The sequence below is a fragment of the Emys orbicularis genome, chromosome 1 (genome assembly GCF_028017835.1).
Source record: "Emys orbicularis isolate rEmyOrb1 chromosome 1, rEmyOrb1.hap1, whole genome shotgun sequence".
Classification (NCBI taxonomy): Eukaryota; Metazoa; Chordata; order Testudines; family Emydidae; genus Emys; species Emys orbicularis.
Genome location: NC_088683.1, coordinates 342,518,830 through 342,543,113, shown reverse-complemented (window position 1 = coordinate 342,543,113; position 24,284 = coordinate 342,518,830). Strand labels below are relative to the sequence as shown.

Below are 24,284 nucleotides of genomic sequence, written 5' to 3'. Positions count from 1 at the left end.
AATTTTGTGGTAGCTAATATCAGACTGTCTGGATGTGACTGCTAAACTGTTAATTGATTACTTTGCTACTTGAAGGACCGGGAAAGGCTAATGAAAGAACTTGAACAGATGCAGAATATGGACCTGGCACGCAGAAGACAGATTGTGGCACAGATGCCACCACAGCTGTTCGAACCTGCATACAGACGCATGGAAATTAAAGAAGACTGGCAGAGGGAACTGGAGTTTGCCTTTGAAGATATGTACAGTGGAGATAGGAGTAAGCTATTTTGAAAGATTTTGAGCCACTGTCAGCATACAATATTAAAAAAAAAAAATCTTTGTAGTAGAAGATGTAAATTAGATATGTGTTGAAAGCCTCAAACAACTTTCTTAGTTTCTTTGAAACACATTTTTGGAGTAAGATTGACTTTTGAATTTTGGAACTCTTGAGGAGCTTCTTGTGTGGTGGTCTTAATCCTGCAATTTAAAGTGGTTTTATTCAGATTACAGATAGAATATATATGACTTTCACGTGGTTTCATTTCTTTATTTAGAAATGAAAGGAGACATGATTTTGCACCTAGAGCCACAGCCTTTGCCAATTCCCTCTGATCGGTCTCAAGATGAGGACTTGGATATCTCCCTGGAGCCAGATTTTGCATGTGAGACTCAACCAAAAATGGATGAGGTGACAGAAAAGAGAGCCCAGCACCCTAGTGAACCAGAGAGTAAGAAACTTTCAAGTTTAACTCTTGTATTGGATGTACTTCATTATTTAATGTGATAGACCCAGACCAGTTGGGAACAGCAGAGTAGCAGAAGGGAGATATACTGGCCACTGGATAAGTAGTTTTCTGTTCCCTGAGTGACCAGAGCAGGGGCTGCTCCAGACTAATAGACCACCTGACTCCAATTAACCTGCTAAGAGTCAGGTGAGGCAGTTAAGCACCTGACTCTAATTAAGGCCCCTCTGATGCTATAAAAGGGCTCACTCCACTCAAGCCAGGGGGGAGCCAGAGGAGAGGAAGTGTGTGTGAGGAACTGGGAGCAAGAGGAGTGCAAGAAGCTGAGAGTGAGTAGGCGTACTGCTGGAGGACTGAGAAGTACAAGCGTTATCAGACATCAGGAGGAAGGTCCGGTGGTGAGGACAAAGAAGGTGTTGGGAGGAGGCCATGGGGAAGTAGCCCAGGGAGTAGTAGGTGTCGTGCAACTGTACCAGGAGGCACTCTAAACAGCTGCAGTCCACAGGGCCCTGGGCTGGAACCCGGAGTAGAGGGCGGGCCCGGGTTCCCCCCATACCTCCCAACTCCTGATCAAACACAGGAGGAATTGGCCTGGACTATAGCTTCTACCAGAGGGGAAGGTCTCTGGACTGTTTCCTGACCCACAGGGTGAATCTGTGAAGCGAGCAAATCCGCCAATAAGCGCAGGACCCACCAAGGTAGAGGAGGAACTTTGTCACATTAAGCTATTTGGATGTACCAGAGGGAAAAGAGAGTTGTGTTTTGTTTTTTTTTGGTACAGGAATTTTGGAAAATGTAGTAGTGAGTTAAAAAAAAATAAAAATAGAAAGTACACTAAATACCAGAGATCATGGTATCTTCATCTTTTTAATTAATTTTAACATCTAGAAACAATTTATTGGAGTGTAATAAATACAAACTTCAAATGAAAAAAGTGAACTCTTGTTTTTTTGTCTCAGTCCTATGAATTGTGTTGAGTAGTAGTGAGGACTATCCTAAGCAGTTGTAGGATTTGTAAATGTAACTAGTGAAATTGCATGTTGACTAATACATGCATATTATAAATATTTTGAAAAGGTACTTTAAGATTCTGTTGAGAACCTGTCTCTATTCCATGTCAGAAAGTTGTTGTATTTCCTTAATCCATTTGTATAAGCAGTTAATGAAAACAAATTTTGCCAAGGTAAATATCTTACTAGGATGATTTTGTTTACAATCAATGACGTACATAATGTGTACCTTGTTTTGTCTTGTTCTTATACCTTTAAGAGTTTGAGGTCTGTGTTCCTCCTAGATCATGAAATGAGAGTGGCTCCCCAACCACAATCAAAACTGGTCTTAAAAAAATTGCTAAATAAGATCCGGAGCCAAAAAGACCAGTGGACTTCAAAATGTGAAGCAGAGATTCAAAGTGAAATTGAGACAATTGAGTCAGGAACACTTGCTAGTGAAGAGAGACGATTATGTGATTCAGATCCTGGTCATGAACAACATACTGATTCAGTCTCTGAAGCCATAGGTAAGTATTGTGTAGCTCCCCAACTAAAATTAGGTGTGCTTTTAGAGCAAAGAGGGCCTGGCTGGGCAGAGCTGTAAATACTACTTTACCCATAAGAACTCTTTAGTGAACAGCCTAAAGTTGGTGCTTTGTTCTGGTCATTTTGTAGACGTGGGGTAAAAAGTGGCTACGTGACTTGGCCTAAGTCCTTTTGACTTTCAATGAGACTTACGTTTTTGAAAATTTTACCATTGGTCCATTTCTGAATTTTTTTAAAGGAATTTAAAGGGAGGCTGAAATCACTTTCTCCCATATTTCTTGACATATTGGATATCAAGTACCAATAAATTGGAAGGACATCTGTTCCTGGATTCAGTAGCTCTTTTGAATTATCTTTAACATGAAATAGATCGGGTTTACTGCTTGATTTGTAATTACTTTGCAGCCATTTGTTTATCTCCCATTTGCTTCTGGGATGTCATTGGATTAGTGCATGTGATTGGTTTTTAGAGTAACTATTAGGCAGTTCAGTACTGTAATTATTTAATAAGTAAATGATCAAGTAACTAACATTAGCATTTTACTTATACTTGTGAATGCATTTGCTGTAATGTCATTGTTAAATTGAACAGGCATTCAAATTTTGGGGATGGCTTTGCCTTTAAGGTGTGTGTATGTGTGTGTGGTGATTTATTACTTCGTCAATAAGGTGTGAGAAATACACTTGCTAGAGGAAAGCAGGAAACCTTTTCTCATGAATATGGAGAGCTAGTGGTAACAGTGACCATTCTCCATTTAAATGCTCCATTGAAGCTGACTGGTATTCATGGGGATGCTGAGAAGGCAGAAGGAGAGGCTCAAAACTCTTCTGCTTGAGGGTGCCTGAGGAGAGTCTGTCTTTATCTAGCAGTGCTGCCTCTACACTTTATCCTTCTGGCAGCAGAGATCTGAGTCGCTGCTGTTGCTTTTTCAGTAGCTCATTGAAGACTTAGAGAATTTTGACAGAAGCTGTGAAAACAAATCATGATCAGATTTCATTGGTCTGTTCCAGAAAGCTATGAATGAATTTGGGGGAGGAAAAAAAATGAAAGAAGCTTGCTGCTCTTTTTTAGCAGCTAGGAAGATGGTGGATTGGAAAGTGTAAATACTGCTTCAGGAGGGTGTATGTACGAAGAGAAGCCCCCTCCCCATCTCCCTGCATCTGGGAGAATAGTGAAAAGGAGAAAGATGAAGCTTATCTATCTTAGAAGTTGCCACTAAACCACAACCAGTATAAAAGATGGGGCCCCTCCGCTTGATCCAGGGACAGAACTCTAGGTGGTGGGAAGTGCCAATTCCCAGGAGCCAGTGGGGATGTTGGAAGAGGAACTTCTCATTAGGGTGTTTTCCTTAGACTCAATTAGGGAAACCTGCCCCCAGATGAAACATTGGGTTGACCTGTAATAGGTAAGTTTTTAATGTTCTGGCTAGTAGTTCCCAAGCCCTGACATAAGTAATATTCCTGATTGTGCTATCTGTTAAATATATACATATGTTTCAGAATCTCCAGAAACGTTGGACCATACTGTTATAGCTGGAAATTCAGTCCTAATCCACACTCAAGAACAAGCAGCCAAAATTAGAATGGATGTAGAGAGACAAAAACAGGTATGTGGGTTTTTTTAAACTTCTCAGGATCCTTTAAAATGTGCTTTACATTATAGTTGCTGTATTTCAAATCTAAGAATGGCCATATTGGGTCAGATCAATGGTCCATCTAGCCCAGTATCTTGTCTTCCAAGGGTGGCCAGTGCCAGGTGCTTCAGAGGGAATGAACCAAACAGGGTAATTTATCGAGTGATCAATCCCCGTGTCATCCAGTCCCAGCTTCTTGCAGTCAGAGGTTTAGGAACACCCAGGGCATAGGGTTGTCCTTGACCATCTTGGCTAACAACCATTGATTGACCTATCCTCTGTGAATTTACCTACTTCTTTTTAACCCAGTTACACTTTTGGATTTCACAACATCCCATAGCAACAAATTCTATAGGTTGACTGTCCATTATGTGAAGTACTTCCTTATCTTTGTTTTTAAACCTGCTGCCTATTTCATTGGATGACTCCTGCTTCTTGTGTTATGTGAAGGGGTAAATAACACTTATTCCCATTCTCCACACCATTCATGATTTTACAGACCTCTATCGTATCCTCCGTCCCTCTTACTTATCTCTTTTCTAAGCTGAACAGTCCCAGTCTTTCTTCTCATATGGAAGCTGTTCATGCTCATCATTTTCGTTACCCCTTTTTTGTACCTTTTCGATTTCTAATATATCTTTTGTGAGATGGGACAACCAGAACTGCATGCAGTATTCAAGGTATGGATGTACCATGGATTTATATAGTGGAATTATATTTTCTGTCATTTTATCTATCCCTTTCCTAATGATTCCTAACATTGTCAGCTTTTTTTGACTGCTGCTGCGGATTGAGCTGATGTTTTCAGACAACTTTCTTGAGTGGTAATAGCTAATTTAAATCCTATCATTTTATATGTATACTTGTGATTATGTTTTCCAGTTGTCATTACTTTGCCTTTACCAGCATTGACTATAATCTGCCATTTTGTTGCCCAATCACCCAGTTTTGTGAGATCGCATTGTAACTCTTCGCAGTCGTCTTTGGACTTAACTATCCTGAGAAATTTTATATCATCTGCCAACTTTGCCACCTCACTGTTTACCACTTTTCCAGATCATTTATGAAGATGTTGAACAGCACGGTCCTGGTACAGATCCCTGGGGGACACCAATATTTATCTCTCTCCATTCTAGAAAACTGGCCATTTATTCCTACCCTTTGTTTCTTGTCTTTTAATCAGTTACTGATCCATGAGAAGACCTTCCCTCTTATTTCATGGCTGCTTACTTTGCTTAAGAGCCTTCAGTAAGGGATCTTGTCAAAGGCTTTTGAAAATCTAAGTGCAGTATATCTACTGGATCATCCTTGTCCATATGTTTATTGACCCCCTCAAAGAATTCTGAGAGATTTGTGAGGTGTGCTTTCCCTTTACAAAAACTGTTGACTCTTTCCCCCAACAAATTGTGTTCATCTATGTGTCTGATTATTTTATTCTTTACTATAGTTTAAACCAGTTTGCCTGTAATTGCCAGGATTGCCTTTGGAGCCTTTTTAAAAAATTGGTGTCACATTGCCATCTTCCAGTCATCTGGTACAGAAGCTGATAAAAGTGATAAGTTACATACACTTAGTTCTGCAAAGTGCCCTTGTGTTCACACTGTATACACTAGTAATAGGCTTTGTAAAAAATATGCCTTGTGAAGTATCATTTGAAAACCAACAACTTGCTGGTCAATAATATCATGGTGAAATGTATGTAGCAACATTATATGTGAAGTTATATATGATGATGATAGCACATGTTCAAACCCACACAGACCTGATTAGGCAAAAGTTGTTAAACAGGTCTGTCCTAAACAAAGGAATGTGTGTTTACCTCAGTTTACATATAAGTAGTAAACAGGGTCCATGAGATAGCAGGAGGAGGTAAACTGGTTTCTCAAAGACAAAGGAAAAACTGACTCCTCTAGCCAGGAGTCATCAAAGTTGATGGGCAATCATCGGTCAAGTGGCCATTCTTTGGCAAGGAAGGGGAGCAGGAACATATTAATCTGCATTTTAGCAAGCAACAACATGGAACCTCTTTCACCATGAGACTCCACAGCTGGAAGGAACTTTATTTAGGGGTACCCTCAGGAAAATGCATTTCAAAGGGTGACTGGACTATAAAAGTGGTGAGAGGCAAAAACACCCCAGGTTATTTTTCTTTCTTTCCCTATCTCTCTTTAACCTAAGATGACAAAGGATCTAGCCCTTGGGGAGAGGGGCAGTCCTGACCTGAGAATTTGGTCAGCAATGGGAACATGTGGGATTTTACCTTGAACCAAGTTTTATTTAAGGTTTAGCTGCTATAAAGAGTTTTATCTTTAGTTCTCTTGTAACAATTGCTGACTTTAATACCCTATGCTTGTACTCATTTAAAATCTCTTTGTAGTTAAATAAACTTGTTTTATTTTTTTAATCAAAATTAATCCAGTGTTTGTGTTTAAATTGAACTGTTAGGGTAACTCGAGTTAAGGTGGCAAACTGTTGCATATTGACCCCTGATGGAGAAAACAGACCTTTAATATCTGAATTGCCCAGGAGAGGGCTGGACAGTGCAGAACACACGTTTTGGGGAAATTTTAGAGCTGGAAGTTGTTGGGGCCACCCTGCAAGTAATAACCAAAGTTGCTGGAAGCCAGAGCATGGCAGATGTTTTGCTGACAGGCTGCTGGGGTCAGAGTTGCTGTACTGGGGTTGTAGCTATACACAGATATTCAGGGTGTGATTTGCATGTTGTTTGTGAGCTACAACAGCAAAGTATTGTGCGGTGCCCAAGGTTGCAGTGCACGTGGTGACATACCCCATCACTGGTCTAGAGCAGTGGTCTCCAAAGTGGGGTGCACAAGAGGATCCTTGGGGGTGCGCAGCAGGAGGAGCGTATTTTTTTTTTTTTTTTTTTTTTTTGCTCCGGCACAGCCGGGGGTGCGTGTTCGAAAAATTTTTACTGATAGGGGTGCGCGATCCAAAAAGTTTGGAGACCACTGGTCTAGAGTGCACCCCGGAATGTGACAGTGACCATTAAAGATCTTGTGGAATGTTGTGTAAGAGTATGTGTTAACCTCTGTGTTCTGGCAACAATTTCAAATAGATTCTGTATTCTTCACTACCTATCCCAAGGGGTTTTGAGCTGCTATTGTGCTCAGGTACTTCAGCGACTGGTGCATAACACATCTCTAGACAAAAAAATAAGCCACTTCAGAGGTTTGTGAAGTGCAATTTATGCTGTGTACCTTTTAGCTACTTCAGAGGTATTGTGAGACTTACATCAATGTTAGCAAAATGTGTTGAGAATCTTTGAAAAGCACTATAGAATTGCAAAGTACACTTATTCTGAATTCAGTTGCAAGATAGGGACTTTGTTCCCCCCGTCCCATCCCTGAAAATTGTCAGTAGAACTGAAATGAATAGATGACTTTTATTTTATCAGTTTAATAGCAACTATTGTAAGCAATATGTAATATAGCTCTATACAGTGAAATTTTACTTAAAGCAACTACCACACGGACAGTAAGAATCTGTTCTCTAGTCAAAATCAAGTAAAATTATACTGTAAACTTTAGGGCTACTTTTAGAGGTCTCTTGCAATAAGGATTGCCTATTGTAGTGTAGGTTTCGCTGCAAGTGATTTGGGACATAAGAATTAACTATGTTTTATGTTTCTGTCATTTAATTCTGGAGAATCACTGTAGTATTTCTCTGTGATAGATAGAGCGAATAGAGCAACAAAAACAGCAGCAGCTAATTTTGCTTAAGCAAATTGAAGAAAAGAGAATATGCTTAGAGGCAGAGTTCCTAAAGGTCCAAATGCAGGCTCAGCTGGAGGAAATAAAGAAAAAAGAGCAAGAGGAGAAAGCTGCGAGTGTTGAGCTGAGTCCTGATCCACTTGTGAGCCAACAGCGGGAAGTGGAACACAAGGTAAAGTAAGAACACTTTGTATCACAATTCAAAGAGCTGATTCCATTACTAAATTGGAATAACTGTTTAAACTTTATTTTTAACTTGTGTGCCATGAGGCAGGATTTCCTGGCTCCAAAATGTATTTGTGCTAATGTGTAAGTACTGGTTCACTTGACATCCACAGGCTTTGGGTATTGATTTATTTCTGCAGGATTTTAGGACATTTATCATGGAGGCTAGAAAATTTTTATGCACAAAAACCAAGGTCATGTGGCTGACTTGTGCAGTGAGTTGTATCATTATCTTCTGTGCAGAAATGCATGGGAAAGGAGAAACCTTTTTTTTTTTAATCTGCCTTTTTGACTACATAGAAGCCACAACATGATCACCTCAGGGGGAGGGGGAGATGAGTGAGGATATGGAAAGAGTATGGTCTAATGGTTGCTCTTAAGTGATCTTGAGGCATCTTCTTTCTAGACCCCATTCCCCCCCTTAAATGCAGCCATCTTGGATCATTGGTCCCCTAGTCTGTGGCTGGACCCTTGTACCTCTCCTCTGAAATAAGCTGCAGATCAACTGTGAGCATCATTAACTTCCACAGTATGTGCTAGTGTAGAATACCAATTTGGCAGGAGAGAATGTAGCCTTAGACCAGCTGCTCTAGGAACTGCACCCCAGCTCCACTGCCTCAGGCTGAAATTTCATGGACTCCAAACAAGCACTAACTAGTGCAGAGTGGCTTCTGCTGGCTTGAGAGTAAGAGTGAACATGCTGCCTAGCATTAATCTTATTTAATATGTTTTATACTTATTTGAATTTTCCCACCTAAACAATTCGTTTCCTGTTAGACTGAAACTGCTGCAGTGCCAGGAACTAGCAGTTCTAATGAAGAAAATCGTATACAGATGATTCGTAACTATCAACAATGTCTTCTACTGCAAAACAGGTATTTTCCCCCTGTAAAATTAATATCTTGGGTGGATTGTTTGAGAATTATTTTGTAATTGAAATCTGTTCCAATAATGAAAACTGTCTTCATGCTACACAGGAAAGAAATGTTTTTGTTCTGTTTAGATTGCACAAACAGTCAGTTGAAGAAGCCAGAAAACAGTTGCAGGAATATCAGAATAAGTTGAAGCAAAGATATCCATCTATTTCTATGCCATTAGGCTCTGCGGTTACATTGCAGTCCAGATTTATTAACTTAAAACCTACTACCTGTGAATCAGTTTTACAAATGTGTGGACCCACAGTGCTTCATAGAGATTATCCATCAGCTAGCCAGTCATCTGTACATGTTCATGTACAAGAATATGCTCCGCCATTAACCACACATTCAAGAACGCATTTTGTGTTGGAAAAGCCATTTGAACAGAGAGATGACGAGCAAAGGCATAACATGGGCTCTAGTAGACAGATACAATCTATAGAGGCCTCACAGTTGGAGCAAAGGCAGTTTCATTTGCCACAACAGAATTACCCTTCACAAGAACAGATGGAAATATTGGGTCCTTCTGATAATCAGGTGAGAGACTTGTCAGAATCCCAGAAGCTGCCTGGGTCAGTCATGATGACTTCACAAGATGCTTCAGTTATGATGCAAACAGAGGCGCATATACAACGGGACAGTTCAGCTTTGCCCACAGAAGAGTCATCTGAGTCTTCAAGAACCCTGGATCTTGATAAAAAGTCAGTAATGTCTCAGAAGATGCCAAACCTACTAATAGAGACAGAAGCACAAAAACAGCCTCAGCTTATAGTACTTGATACGCCAGCAGCAGAGGGGTCTCTGATAGCTCAGGCTGCGTCATTTGATTCTTCAGAATACCAGCAGGTACCTACAGAGAGCAGCATAAAAACAACCTTTGAACAAACTATCCCCCAGCCTTTTCAACATCTTCCTTCATTATCTCCTGATGAATCTGAGACTGGGGCAACCCTGGAGTCCTTGGCATCCAAAAATGGAGGTGCATCTTTGTTAAATTATTCCAGTATACTAAAGTTAAGAGAGAGAGTGCTAGCTTCTTCAGAGAGCATCCAAGCTCAGCAAGACCATTTGAAAGAACTGCAAGAGCAACTGGATGTACAAAGAGAAGCTCTTCTTTCTAGGCAGAGAATGCAGGAAGAACTGCTTTTATGTAAGCAGGCTAAATTGAAGGAACAGATGCAGAGACAACAAGAGGCTTTGAAGGATTTTCTTAATAAGCAGGTATGTTTTGTAAATGTAGTATAATGAGCTGTCTGCTAGTAAGTGTCCAGGCTACAGAGTGGACTTTGCCAATTAGCAGAGTTCCCCATGTAGTGTGCAGACTTTGAGGATGTGCATTTGTCCTTTACTGAAACCAAGACTCAAACCAGTGATCTGTGACCTTTCTGATCTGTAATCAGTGGTTCTGTTACACGAACCATGAGAGCCTCTCTGCCCAACCATACGGGAACTGTGCTAAGCTTGTCTTAAATTGAACTCGGAACGTAGTGCTCATTGAAGTAGTTAGTTTTTGAAATATTTGCAGGCATCATTATTCAGCTTTACAACCTTTGAATGATCGCTCTAACCTTAAGGGTATAATGAACACTTCTGTCCGGTAAACCGTTTTAAAAAAATGGAGCTGTGCTTTTTATACCTGCAAACAGGAAAATTGGTTTTAAAATTGTTTATATTGGCTGCCTTCTGTTTTGTTAAATTGTTTATGAATAGCAGTAACACTCTCAGACTTTGAATTGTTTTTTAATCACTTAGCTATATAAAATAACCCCTGTTCATTTTACAAAGGAATTTAAAAAATGAAATTCACATTTGTAAAGGCTGATCTGTTTCAAAAGGCAACTTTCCTGTTCTGCATCTCCATTCCAACCTTGTTTGAATTTGCGGCTTCTCCTGAGCAGGCAATATGCTATAGTGTGATATTTGAGATTCAGACAAATATCCATTAAGGATTAGGTTGGGGCACTCCTAATTGTCACTTGTAATCTAAAAAACTTTTCTAAAGCTTTTTCTTTGCTGAATTTTCCTTTTTTGGGGAGGTTGAGCAGGAGGGGGGGAAGAGGGTGGTAGCAAAGATCAAATTGTCTATGAACTAAGCTACCATTGATGATTGAAATTTATTCGAATTTACAGGATCAAGTTCATGTACTAAAAATTCCCAGGCTGCCTATTTTTTCCAGTATAAAACTTGTCCATAAAGTCACCTAAGGGATCTCTTTAGTTACCATTCTAAGATTAGAATTGGATGAACATTTTTCAGTAGATAGTAAATTTGCTGAAAACCACAGGTTCAAGGTAACTAAAACTATTCAAGGTAGGATTGAATTCAGCTAATAGTTCATCGGAATAAAAAGAGTGACTTTTTTTTTTTTTAAATGAGCTGGTTTGACATTTCAGTTTGAAACAACCCATTTTATTTAAGCAAGAAACCAAAATAATTCAGTTTTGGTTCAAAATGAACTCTTTTTTTTCCCCTACATAGTTTGGTTCAGCCACTGAACCAAAAACTCAGTTAGTTATTTGCTCAGCTCTATCCAATATAGTCCACAATATCTTGAGTTAAGCAAGTCTCTTTATAGAAGCTAGCTATACAGAAACTCTTTTTTGCCTTATTTTATTTAAACTGGTCTAGTACAGTAGGCATCATAAAGAATGACTTCACACTGCTTTGTCTCTCTGCCTTTCATTTGTGCAGTTTTCAGAGAAGTAAAATCCCTGTCACTGGTAACTGAGATGTAAGTAGAAATATTATTTCAGGACTCGATCCTGCAAGAAACAAAGTATTTTGGCCCAATTCAGCAAAACACTTAAACACACAAGTAATTAACTTTTAACAAGTACTCACATGCTTAGATATTTTGCTGGGTTGAGCTCTTAGAACCTTTCTCTTTTCATCTTCTGGAAAGTGCTGATGTATAGTGTATTTGGCACACATGAAAAAATAGAGGTTTAGTAAAATGGGTGTGAAAATTATCTTAGCCACTATTACTTCCTCTTTTAAGGCAGAAGAATCTGTCACGTACAGAGAGATGACAGAAACACAGAAGTCTGACCACTTCAATCTGATGACTTACCTTTTCAAAGATGCAGAAAATAAATCTCAAGACATTAATTGTGGTGATGTGAACAAATATGATGAAAATAGATTGCTTTCACAAAGCATCAGTCAAGCTGAGCAAATCGGTGAGGCCATATATCATATTATAATGCTGCTACTCACTTTTTCAATTATAACTGGTTTCTTTTTTCCCTTCCCTCAAATTGGATCTTCAACTGCTTATAGTCTGTTACAAATATGTAAATTGCAGAATATTATTTTTATGTTACAGAGCAGTCTCAAAGAATTCTGGGAAGAGAACAGAGATGGCGAACTTCAAAACCACCTCTGGCTAAAATCAAGTTAGGGCTAGATTTGGAACAACATGAATTAAGTGTAATACCAGAGCTAGACACGCCAAGGAGTGGCAAAGTTTCTTTTACAGGTAAAAAAAAAACAACTTACTAGATGTTCTGGTTTGCTTGAAATATAATTCCTGAAGTAAGAAATGAACATTTTTTCTTTGACTTTGAGGTGGTTGAGGGTGAAGCAGTGGTCTCAGCTGTAGCTTTATTGAGGTTCAGGTATTTATTTTGTATTTATATAGCAACAAAAAGCATACTGTATTATTTACAGTTAACCGGTGCCTTTCTTGGAGAAATTACAATCTAAATACAGATTTACAAGGGAAATTGCATGGAATTTAATTTCAGGGGCTTGGTTATCCTGTTGGTTATTTGCATGCCCCTCCCAGTGCAGTATGGTTGGATGATCAGGCCCTATATTTTTATATTAAGGGATTCCTTTCAGAATGAAGGTTAGTGACTTTAAAAATAAAATATGGACTATCTTAAAATCTTTCAACTGTTCATTTTTTGAGATTTCATCTGAAACATGCAGCTTCAGTGTAAGTGTTCCCTTATGAATTGTCTTTGAGGTAGTTTTGCTGCATAGAAATTGTTAGGTGCTGTACAGCAGCGGTGGGTTGCTAGAACATACATAGAATATGCAACAGCAACAAAATTAAGGGATGGTGTCAAATTGCTACAGAACTTCTAATAAGCTTGTTGTAAGGTTCATTTAAGAAATACTGTAATATAGTAACAATTAAGGGGAACATGTCAACTTACATTTTCAGACTGTAGTGTGAATACCTTCTATAGTTATAAGTAACACCCTAGAGGACTAATACTGAAAGAACAGGTGGATGAGGCTTTTTTTTTTTAAACAATTAACAAAATCGTCCAAATCACAAGACTTGGTAGTGACAGGGGACTTCAACTACTCATACATCTGTTGGGAAAATAATAAGTCAGGGCACAGATTATCCAACAAATTCTTGGAATGCATTAGAGACAACTATACAGAAGGCGAAGAAAGCAACTAGGGAAGAGGCTAGTCTTGATTTGATTCTGACAAACAGGGAGGAACTAGTTCAGAATTTGAAGGTGAAAGGCAGCTTGGGTGCAAATGGAATCATTAACTCCTCATTTCATGATCAAGGAACGATAGGAGGGAAAACATCAGAATAAAGAAAATGGATTTTAAGAAGGCAGACTTCAGCAAACTCAGAGAATTGGTAGATAAGATCCCATGGGAAGCATGTCTAAGGGAAGTTGGCAGTATTTTAAAGAAACATTATTAAAGGCACAAGAGCGAAGTATCCCAGTGAATAGGAAAGATAGGGAAACTACTGTGATTTAACCAGGAGGTCATCAATGACCTCAAATGCAAAAAAGTCATACAAAAAATGGAAATTAGGTCAAATTACGGAGGCTGAATATAAAATAACACAAGCATGTAGGAACAAAATTAAAAGCAAGAAGACCACCAAGGACAGGGTAGGCCCATTCCTCAATGAGGAGGGAAAGACGACACCAGGAAACGCAGCAACATATTATGTTTTTTGTTTTGGTTTTCACCAAGAAAGTTAGCAGCATTGGATGATTAACATAGTGAACATCAGTGTAAATGGGGTCAGATCTGAGGCTAAAATAGGAAGAGAACAAGTTAAGAATGACTTAGCCATAGTCTACACTACAGAGAGAGCTGTCTTGCATTGACCAAATGTCGACCTAACTCTGTATGTGTCAGCGCTAGAATTTCGTCCTCACCGTCGTAACTCACCTGCTACAATGACTTTATGCCACTCATGGAGGTGAAGTTATTGAGTCAATGTCGATGTAGTTAGGTCGACGCAGTGTCAGTGTAGACACTGGATTGCTTGCATCAGTCAACTGTTGCTAGCTTAGGTCTTTCAAAACTAGGAAAACCTGGTTCTAAAACTACACAAATGGGCAGAGGGACTCAGTAAATTAGTTTTAATTTTTTTAATTGACTAGAGTTCAAGTTCACAGTATCGCTTTAAATTAAACCTAGAAATTAAATGCATTTTAGCAAGTGCTAAACATTGTAATTGAAATAGAACACTTTACAACTTCAGTACTGTATTTCTGTAGTACAAAATATACATTTCAACACAACATGTCTTTTTATGAAACATTACCTCTTACCTCTAATAAATAAAAATTCTTTCAAATTCAGATAAGACAGATTCCGTTAGTGGAGAAGCTTCTCTCATTTCATCTGTGGAAGAGCTAGTGTCTGGCGTGTGCAACAGTGAATCGGTTCATGAAGAAAGAGACTTATCCATAGCCAACTGCAAAGAACAAGGTTCTAGTGAGAACCCAAGATACACTAACCAACTAAGTAGTTCATGGCATGAAAGACTGATGGTGGATGCTAGTAGTTCACATGAGCCAGGTGGGAGAATCCATCTTTTTTTAAGGTATATGTAGTTACTTTAACATTGTAAAATATACAGCTCTTTAACTATGTCTGGCCTGATTTGTTAGAGGATGTACAATGGGTCTGAAGTGTGTGTGAGAGAGAGAGAAGCTTGACTCTACATACATTTAAATGTAATACTCAGTTTTATGGATCGTATTTTAGGGAGTTTTCCTTGTATTTATTGTATGGTGACTTCCTCAAGGAACCGAACAATTTACCATACGGGAGGTAATTGTGGTCTTTGATGCTTTCATCCCTGTGGTTCTGGATTTCAGGACTGAGTTTGGTACTCCTGCCAACCATATATTTTCCTTTGACTAACTCTGGTTTTAATAAGATATTGACTAAAGACTCTTTTTAAAAAAAAAAAAAAAAAAAAAAAAATCTGAATGTGTATGGGGTAGGCAATTTATAGATAGCTGTGTTATATAGTATTTTGGCTTAAAATAGTAACTAGATTTTATATAAAAACACCTTAAATTTTCCAGCCTTAAGCACCATTCCATGTTCATCTGCTCAGCCCCCAATCACCCTGCTAGCATTGTTCCAGGTGTGATTTTTACTTCCACATTGTTATCCCAGTCAGAGCTGCTAACCGAACATTGTTCCTTTTCTGATCCATTTTCATTTTGCCTAGCTATCCACTTTAATCCAAAATACCTGCCCGTAAAGGCATTATTGCAGGTTGGATTGTCACATTTGTCTCAGTTTAGGAACCTAGCTTGAAACATGCCCCTTGACTTCACTTTGAAGTGTTTGCCTCCCTGCTTGTCCCAGCCAATCTTGGGATTCTTTTTCATGTTTCTCATGGAGCAGCTTCTTGATTAGGGCTTTGTCTTAGAAATGTTTATTCAAATCCTTATTACTAGTTTACAACAACAGTACTTTGTGAATAAATAAGATGTATTCTAGCTTTAATTTTGCAAAAATACTTACATTCATTGCCACAGTGTAATAGCCAGCATATTGAAGTATAAGAATCCCTTACAGGATGCTGGAGGCTGTGGGAGACAATTGGTTTTTGAGTGGGTTAAACCAAGAAAACTAGTGCTTTTGCAGTTTCTGTTGCCATCCTCCAAATACTATGTTCTTAATGATACTACTGTAACTAAGCAATGAGATCAGGATAAACGTCTCTTTGCTAACTCCACGGAGATCAGCAATTCATTTGGCCTAGGATGTGAAATTGTGATGTATTCATCCCTATGTTAATATCACAAGAATAAACATACATTAGTGCTATACACTAATACAACACATTTTTTTCAATTATAGCATAGTTTTTTAATAGTCTAAAGTTAGAAGGCAATATTAGATCACCTAGTCTAACTTCCTGTATATCAGAGGCTGTTAAATTTCACCCCATCACTCCTGCATTGAGCCCAACAATTTGTGTTTGACTACAGCAGTGGTTCTCAACCTGCGGCCAATGTGACATCCTCAGGGCCATAGAGATAGCATTAGATGCGGCCCACGTAACACATTGTGGGCCACATACGTGGCCCACGATAGTAAATAGGTTGAGAACCACGGGACTACAGCATAACTTGTGTTTAGCTAAAGCATGTCTTCCAGGAAGGCATCCTGTCTTAATCTGAAGACCTCAAGAGATGGAGACTCCATCACTTTCCTTGGTAGTTTGTTCCAGTGGCTAATTGCCCTCACTGTTAAAATTGTTTTTGCCTGGTTTCTAGTTTGAAATTTGTCTGGCTTCAGCTTTGGTCTTTATTATGCCTTTCTACACTAGATTGAAGAATTCTTCAGCACCTGGTATTTTCTCCTTGTGAAGGACACATACACTGTAATCAAATCATGTCTCACTCTTCTTTTTGATTAAACTAAACAGTTTGAGCTCTGTCTCTCTGTAAGGCATTTTGAATAATGTTTGTGTCTCTTTTCTGCACCCTGTTCAATTTTTCAACATCTTGTTTAAAGTATTGTGCACAGTCTTTTGGTATCAGTCTCGCCAATGCCATATACACAAGTAAAATCACCTCCCTACTACTACTTCCCTGCTTGCATTAGTCCTTTTTGCCACAGCATCACACTGGGAACTCATTTTGAGTTACTTGTCCACTCTGATCCCTAAATCCTTTTCAGAGTCCCTGCTTTTCAGAATATAGTCCTTCATTCTATAGATCTGTCCTGTATTCCTTGTTCCTAGATGTAGAACTCTGCATTTGACTGTATTAAATCACATTTTGTCTAAATGGGCCCACATTACCAAGCGATCCAGATCACTATGTATTACTGCCCTTTCCTCATTATTTATCACTCCACCAATCTTTGTGTTATCTGCACTAGTCTGTGTTTCTATTTCGAAGATTGAGAGGTGAGATCTGAGAGTCTGTTCTCTAGTTTGCCTCTAAGGGAGCTCTTGGCCTTCTAGGTCAGTGGTTCTCAACCTTTCCAGACTACTGTACCTCTTTCAGGAGGCTAATTTGGCTTGCCATACCCCCAAGTTTCACCTCACTTAAAAACTGCTGGCTTACATAATCAGACCTAATACGAAAGTGTCACAGCACACGATTACTGAAAAATTGCTTCCTTTCTCATTTTTACCATGTAATTTATAAAATAAAATGAGATTTTAGTTTGTACTGACTTCGCTAATGCTTTTCATATAGCCTGTTGTGAAACTAGGCAAATATCTAGATGAGTTGATGGACCTCTGCGTACCCCTACAGGTACACATACCCCTGGTTGAGAACCACTGTTCTAGGTAACAGTTTTCTTTCTCTAACTTTTGATTGCATACCTCCCCCACTGATTAAGTTCTTCAGATAATATTTTGCAAAAAAGAGTGTATCCTTGGCATTTGTAAATTGTAGAAAAGCCAACTAAGGAGAAGCACTCTGTATTTACCAGTGCAATTGCTGTTCTTGGAAGTAACCTAGTGGAGCAGATAGTCTTTTATAGGTGATAAAGAAAAGGTAAACATAGACAGAAGTCAACAAGTTGTATAGGAACTGAGGTAAAAGGATTAAGTATGGTTGCCATCTAGTGTTCAGAATTTGGTAACGGACTTTTATCTGTTTCCTGTTTTTGATTTACAGGCAACTCCAAGGATTCTGTTGTCATGGGTCAAGATTTACCAATTTATGCTGCTGACATTGGAAGGAGAGTAATTACAGATTCTGGGCCATCATTTAGACCTGATAGTATGGTTAGTTATATTGAAAATTAATATATCATGTCTTTTAAAATAACCATACTACTTAAATTCAGCTGACTGTTTTAGTATTTCCTAAACCTTTTTTATTAACTTGAAATATGAATTTGAAGGTGACCTGCAAAGTGTTTTGTTGGGGGCGGGGAGAGTTATTTTTACCATAATTTTGTTCTTTATGATGTGTAAAACACACATGCAATTCTGCTTCTTTTTTCAGTAGAAATTCAGTCTTGTTTACCCTTTATTTCTTGCAAGTTTTCATAGACTACTAGAGAAGTGGTGTGACTATTATGAGTTTCTGAGCAACTGGTGGATAAAAGGGTTTTAAGTCATTTAAACCTGTTTTGTTAACACTTTAAAAAAGATAGCAGCAAAATCTTTGAAATATTCAAATATCTTGTCCCTTTCCGTTCAGGACTAAGAAAGCACTTATTCCAGCTTTCCTGGTCTTCTAAGGATTTGTCCAGTAAAAACAGGGGAGAGAACTTTGTATCCCTGATATTTTTACAATTTAAAACCAAGCAAAATTTCTAAAAAATAAAATCTTTTCAGGCCCCATTTATATGACATAAAGAAGCAAAAAAGGGCACAAACCCAGCAATCTTCCTTTGCATGTCACCTATAAAATAAGCATGGAGGCTTTCCTATACTGCAGTTCTGTTCCTCTGAGATCTGCTCTTTTATTATTGAAGTGGATCTGTGATGAGAAATAGCCAAATCTGAGCACCAGTAGATCACCTGGTTTACATGGTGTATGATCTATATACAGTTCTGGGAAGCAATATAATGGTTCCTGAGAATGTGGTTGTGTGCAGTGTGGGGGGTTGTGTGTGGGGGAGGGGTGTGTGTGTGTGTATGCATGCATGTGAGGGAAATTTTTGTACTGAGCAATGATGAACCTTTATTTTGTCTGACTCTTCAAATAATGAAGGTTTCTACACTTGAACTGAGCTCAAAATTAAATATTTGTATTTTAAATAATTTGTCTTGTCCATACGCAATACTATAGTCCTATTTTCTTGACCCTAGGTAGCACTTTCTAAAGGATGGACAACCAGTTTTGCTCCACAGGCTTGTGCACGAGAGGCAGCCTGTGATTATTTGTCTTCAACAATTTCCACTGGCAGTTTTTTAACCAGTGAAAAGTTGGACCTAAGCCCTGCTAACACTGGTAAATATTTTTTTTCTTATAAACTGGATTTTATTTACAATATTATAAAGGAAAATGAATCTAATACTTTGACATTAGTGAGTTCTTCTCAAAGAAGATTGATTAATGTGAAACTTGACTTAAGCCTTGTTAATGTTGTCCTCTGAAATAGAGCATAAATAAAATGTAATGCATGTTCTATGGTTGTAGCTTTATTTGACTTTCAAGTAAGCTAAACATATTAGCATGTTAACTACAACTACAGTAGTTTTGGCAAATGGCAACTGATGTTACAAGTACTGTTGTCTGAAATACCTCAGGTTTTCAAGTTGGCAAAATTGAAAAAAGAAAATTAAACTATAAATTGTTGGTTTTTTTTTTCTGAATAAACATTTCAAACATGGCCAATCAGCACATACAGTAAGTCTTTGCTCTTCTACAACTATCTATGAGTTTCAGTATTGCCTGTTTGAACAGTGATCACAAACTTCAGATGTTTTTTCATAGCATACACTTTGTAGCAAGCCTTAAAGGTATGGTTTTATCAGGTCTGATACAGAATTTTAATTCCTCGTTTTATATGTTCTTAATTTTCTGGGAAAATCTCATTTGGGGAAGAAATTCCATGGTCTTCAGTTAATGTGAATGTGAACGATATACGTCAGATATTTTCCTCAATATTCTAGATATGACAAGTTAGGAAACATAAAACATGCACATGGGTGTGACCAAGTTAGCATTATGACTAACTTTTCTTTACTCTTTTTGAATACACTCTTCTGATTAAAGATTTCTCAAATATTTAACGCTTTTACCTGTCACGTTATGTAAATTTTTTAAATGGCAAACTGGCACTGCCCTACATAATGAGTGTTTAAGGATACATTAAAAAAATTGAGAGGCGCTCAGATGCTGCGGACCATATATGTAGCTGAGAGAGAGGGTAAAGATCTTCATCCTTTAAAGTTGCTAAGCTGCATCGAGCATTGCTGCATCGAGCATTATTTAATTAGGTATTGTCAATGTAGATTTATAGAAATTGCTGTTAAGTTTTGTATGGGAGAGAATTGTGATAGAAGATGTTTTTAAAAAAAATCTTCAGTTTACATTGTTTCAAGGTTTATGCTGTCAAACAAAAGTTTATTTTCAGACAAGTTCACTTAAGTGGCTTATTTGCAAAACTGGGTGTCAGACTTATGGTTTATCTTCCAGAGTTGTCTTCAAATAGTGCCGAGGATAGGATATTGAGAGAAACAGCAAGCAGCCCTAGGGACTCTTCAGCATCTCCAACACCTACCACTGCTCACCAGAGGCAAGAGAATTCTTCTGAAGTTTCTGAATTTCATCTGCCTGCAGAAGAGAATTCTATCTCTAATAGAAGTCAAATTCAGCAGATCATAGACAAATATACGAAAGATTTGAACTGGTTACCTGAAAACACTATATCTTTCCATGGTAATAACCTGTTTAGAATATGGAGACTGAATACAAGAACTAGAAGTATACTGTGAAAAGGAGTTTAACAAGAACATGCATTTAATCTGTATTCAAATTTTAATTACATTTTGTTAATCACTAGATAATATACATGTTGATGTTCCCTGTTCTGCTGATTATTCTGCACCCTGTGGCCAAATGCCAAAAAGATCAGAGGCCCAATTATATAGTCAGTTGCATATGTGTGACTCCCATTGGCTTCAGAGGAAGTTGTACCAGTGAAGCTGGTAGGATAATTGGGTGGTTTCAAGATATTTTTTACCATTGATTTATCTCAGTCTGTAGTGGAAAACACACACATGCACAGCTAACAGTAAATAATAAATAAATATTAGCATTTTAAACCAAATCTGTTAAAGAAAATGAGATGTAATTTATATAGCATTTATTTATATACCCTTGACATTTTTGTTAATACTCTTTGCCTTCAAATTAGAAGACTGTGCATGAAAGTATAACAATATGGTCACGAATTACTACTTAGTGTTTAGCTTCAGCATTTTAGTTTGTCACTGTCCTGGAATACTTGAAAACAATTTTAGTTTTTACTTTGAGTTGACTCAGCACAACCTGTTTGGGTATTGTATACACATGCATCACTTCAGAGATACAGTGATGTAGATAGCCTGTTTTAACACACAATACTTGCAAAAACTATTTATAAACTTTTTAAGTCTTATGCATTACATTTATAGCACCTGAGCTGTAGATGCCAGGTTTGCATTTTTTAAAAATAAATTTTCCACTTTTTTTTTTTTTTTTTAAAGCTCCAGCAGTTGGACTCGATTTTTCTGATATGGAAAGAAATTTCCCTAACTTTCAACCTCAGCTTTTTCAGCCTTTGGAACCAAGTCCTGACTTTGATATCTCATCATCCCTTTCTCAACATAGGATTTCTGAAGACAGCAAAGATTTTAGCAAGGTATTACACAAAGTTTTGAAATAAGGGAACGCATGCAATTTATGTAAGGTTACAATGTTGTGTGATTAGAAACTTAATCTTTTGACATTTACAGAAAATATAATGGCAAGTTTGTGTGTTTAATCTAGAACTGACCATAGTTCACTTCACAATAATTTGCTTTTTGTGATAGAAATGGATCTGAAAGAAAAGTTAAAAATTACTGTTGCAGTTTTTCTCTTGTATTATATTTGAGAATATTTAACCATGATCAATAACTAAACTCTTTGCCATGATTCTTCTGCCACTAGAGTTTCGCTTTCTCAATCCAAAGTCAAGACACATCTGTATTTCCTGAAGCCACAACCTCTAGCTTGAAAGCGAGAAGTTACAATCTGCATTCTTTTCTTAATACAAAGAAGCTAAACAATACTACATCACAAGCAGAGGAGTCAATTAAGGAAAATGTTACTCTGGGTATGGATCTGTTTTTAATGTCTAAACGTGAAGATTTATAGTTGTTTGGTCCCCTGCAATTGTGTTCTCTTGAAGTTAGTGAGACACTGCTAGCTGTTCGTTATATACTCTGTCTTCTCTGCAATGTCATAGCTTAGCTCTTACTTTGTGCCCCCACTGCTATTGAACAAGACTGTGTCCACAGACCTGGTTCCTTAGTTTTTCTGCTGTTGGGTGACATTCCCAGGAATTACACAATCCAGTTCTTTGCCTTCCCAATTATTAAAATAGACTGTTGACTTTGGTATACATTTCCTTTGAGAGCACATGTAATTTTAATATTCGGGCCACTCTGTAATGTATAGATACTGCTTATTTATTGATGGTGCTTTCAACCAAAAGGAAAAAATATGCTGTTCACTTTTTAAAGCTGTGGGCACCGATTCTGTCAAACCTCCCCTTGCTGTCTCTGGGTATTGCAGAGATCCAAATGCAGAATGTATGATGCTCAATATCTAGACATAATAGTGATTTAAGGGTAGAATTTAAATTTGTAATTTTAGCTTAAATCATTAATTTTTCTTAATCCTTGTAAATTCCCTCTCTCCAAAACCAATTATTTCATGTACTGAAAATACAATAAATAAAATTGTGACATGCATTACTGTGGGCACTTTTAAGATAGATCAAATTTTAGGTCTGTCATCTGAAGTCTTTTTTAAGCAGTGACTAATCTCAAAGTATGAGTTGTTCCTGTGGACTTCAATTTTTTTGCTGCTGCTGTTCACCATGGGATGACGCCTTAGTCAAGTAAAAACTACAGATGTTTTGCTTGTGTTAAGGTTTGCAGGATTTGGCTATAGGGAAATATTTTGAAAGTTGTCTGCATATCACAAAGTCTATATTTGTGTGTGACATGAGCCTGCTTATCAATGATATCTTATCATTACCATATTTAGAGACATGTATATTTGGAAGAACGCTTATCTGCTAACTTCCAAATATTGTCAGTTAAAAAAAACCCTAGAATCAAAACCTCTTATTAGATAGATATAATCCCATTGCTGTAGTATCTGAGTGCCTCCTAAGTATAACTTGTTTTGTATGTGTAGATCTTAAGGGAAATCCAAGTGAGAATAACCACCTGCTGTAATTGGCCTTTATAAGAAAGAACAGGCTGTGTTCTGATTTTTTTTCTACTATTAATGTATACAGCACCAGTAATGATTTTTTTTTTTTTTTTTTTTTTGCTTTTGCTTCCTTTAGAGACGCTGTCAGAGAGGCGTTTGAAATGCTAAGGCTTTCTACCTGAGAATGGTTTCCAAGGGCCAAATTCTCTGCTTGGTATAAATTGGTGCAGCTCTATTGACTTCAGTGTAGTTTTGCCAGCTTACACCAGCAGAGAATATGGTCCTAAACATTAAAGAAAAAGACAAGTTACTATGTCAAGAAATATAAAGCTATTCGAGATTGTGTTTAAAAGAAGCCAAAATTATTTTGTGTAAAATAACTATTTTTAAATGAAGATACTTTCCTGATTAATACTCAGTTTTTTATGATTTGGATATTTGGCTATCTAGGAAGAATTTCATTCTAATTCACCAAATTGACATAAAAAACACCATCATATCTTAATAAATGTGAATGTACTGGAATTAAATTACTGTATTTAAAACATTGTTGCCTATTTTACTATGCTTTTCTTAAATGCATGAATAATTACTTCCTTTTTGTAAACGCTATGGTATGTATTTAGACTTTTCTGACAGTCTGACTTTTTTCAAGCAGGTTCTGAAGCATCTTTTCACCCTCTTCAGTTGGAATCTACCCTGAATGAGCACAGCCAGAGTACTGAACAACCAATAGGTCTTCGCACTGTATTTGAATACAATTCTAAAATTAAAAAATCAGAGAATGAGAACTATGTTTCACCTGTTGGAGACCAATATGAGGGGCTGGCGAGAAATATGGAGAATACTAATCTCCAGTCTTCAGTGGAAAACCTGCGGAGTCCAACGCTGAGTTCATCGGAAGAACTGGGTTCATTTTATCAGCTAATTACAACACAGATTACAGAAAATGAGACTCTCCTGACTGAACATTCAGTAAAAGAAGTTGTGGAACTGAGAAAAGAGAACTTGTGCTTTGAAGAATTACCTGTTGTGACACCAAATAAGCACAGGGAGCTTACTGAAACCCCAGTTCTTAGCAATGAAGCAAATAGGATTGTGGAAGGAGACCATTCACAGTGCAGTACAAATATATTGGAGGAAGAACAAAGCATTCTAGAAGTACAGATGTCCTCTAGAATGCCTAGAGCAGTAGACTCAGAAATCTACGTCAACCCTTCACAAGCAACTAGACAACAAAATGGTGGTTTGCCAGAAATACCCCAAAACCAAAATTCTAATTCAGTGCTCACAATAAGTTCAGGGTCACATTCCTTACAAAGCCGTGTGCCAGTCTGGGTGAGTGAAATAAAGGTTTCACAAGGTAATTGTTAGTGAGTTAAAT

At 37.7% G+C, this 24,284-nt stretch overlaps 1 protein-coding gene and 1 non-coding gene across 2 annotated transcripts in view; both read left to right on the top strand.

The window, feature by feature from the left end:
* Positions 1-24,284, top strand: part of CEP295 (centrosomal protein 295) — a 47,279-nt gene that overhangs the window by 14,855 nt on the left and 8,140 nt on the right. The window contains exons 8-23 of the mRNA XM_065407725.1: positions 76-259; positions 537-710; positions 2,020-2,244; positions 3,764-3,870; positions 7,591-7,800; positions 8,631-8,728; positions 8,857-9,991; positions 11,770-11,950; positions 12,097-12,249; positions 14,349-14,567; positions 17,651-17,760; positions 18,796-18,937; positions 20,129-20,371; positions 21,181-21,335; positions 21,626-21,791; positions 23,559-24,238. Of these exons, the coding sequence (XP_065263797.1) occupies positions 76-259; positions 537-710; positions 2,020-2,244; positions 3,764-3,870; positions 7,591-7,800; positions 8,631-8,728; positions 8,857-9,991; positions 11,770-11,950; positions 12,097-12,249; positions 14,349-14,567; positions 17,651-17,760; positions 18,796-18,937; positions 20,129-20,371; positions 21,181-21,335; positions 21,626-21,791; positions 23,559-24,238 (4,182 nt within the window). The remainder of the gene's footprint in view (positions 1-75; positions 260-536; positions 711-2,019; positions 2,245-3,763; positions 3,871-7,590; positions 7,801-8,630; positions 8,729-8,856; positions 9,992-11,769; positions 11,951-12,096; positions 12,250-14,348; positions 14,568-17,650; positions 17,761-18,795; positions 18,938-20,128; positions 20,372-21,180; positions 21,336-21,625; positions 21,792-23,558; positions 24,239-24,284) is intronic.
* Positions 18,461-18,543, top strand: LOC135873177 (small nucleolar RNA U2-19). Its single transcript, XR_010561112.1, has one exon. It is a non-coding gene; the product is annotated as a small nucleolar RNA U2-19 (small nucleolar RNA).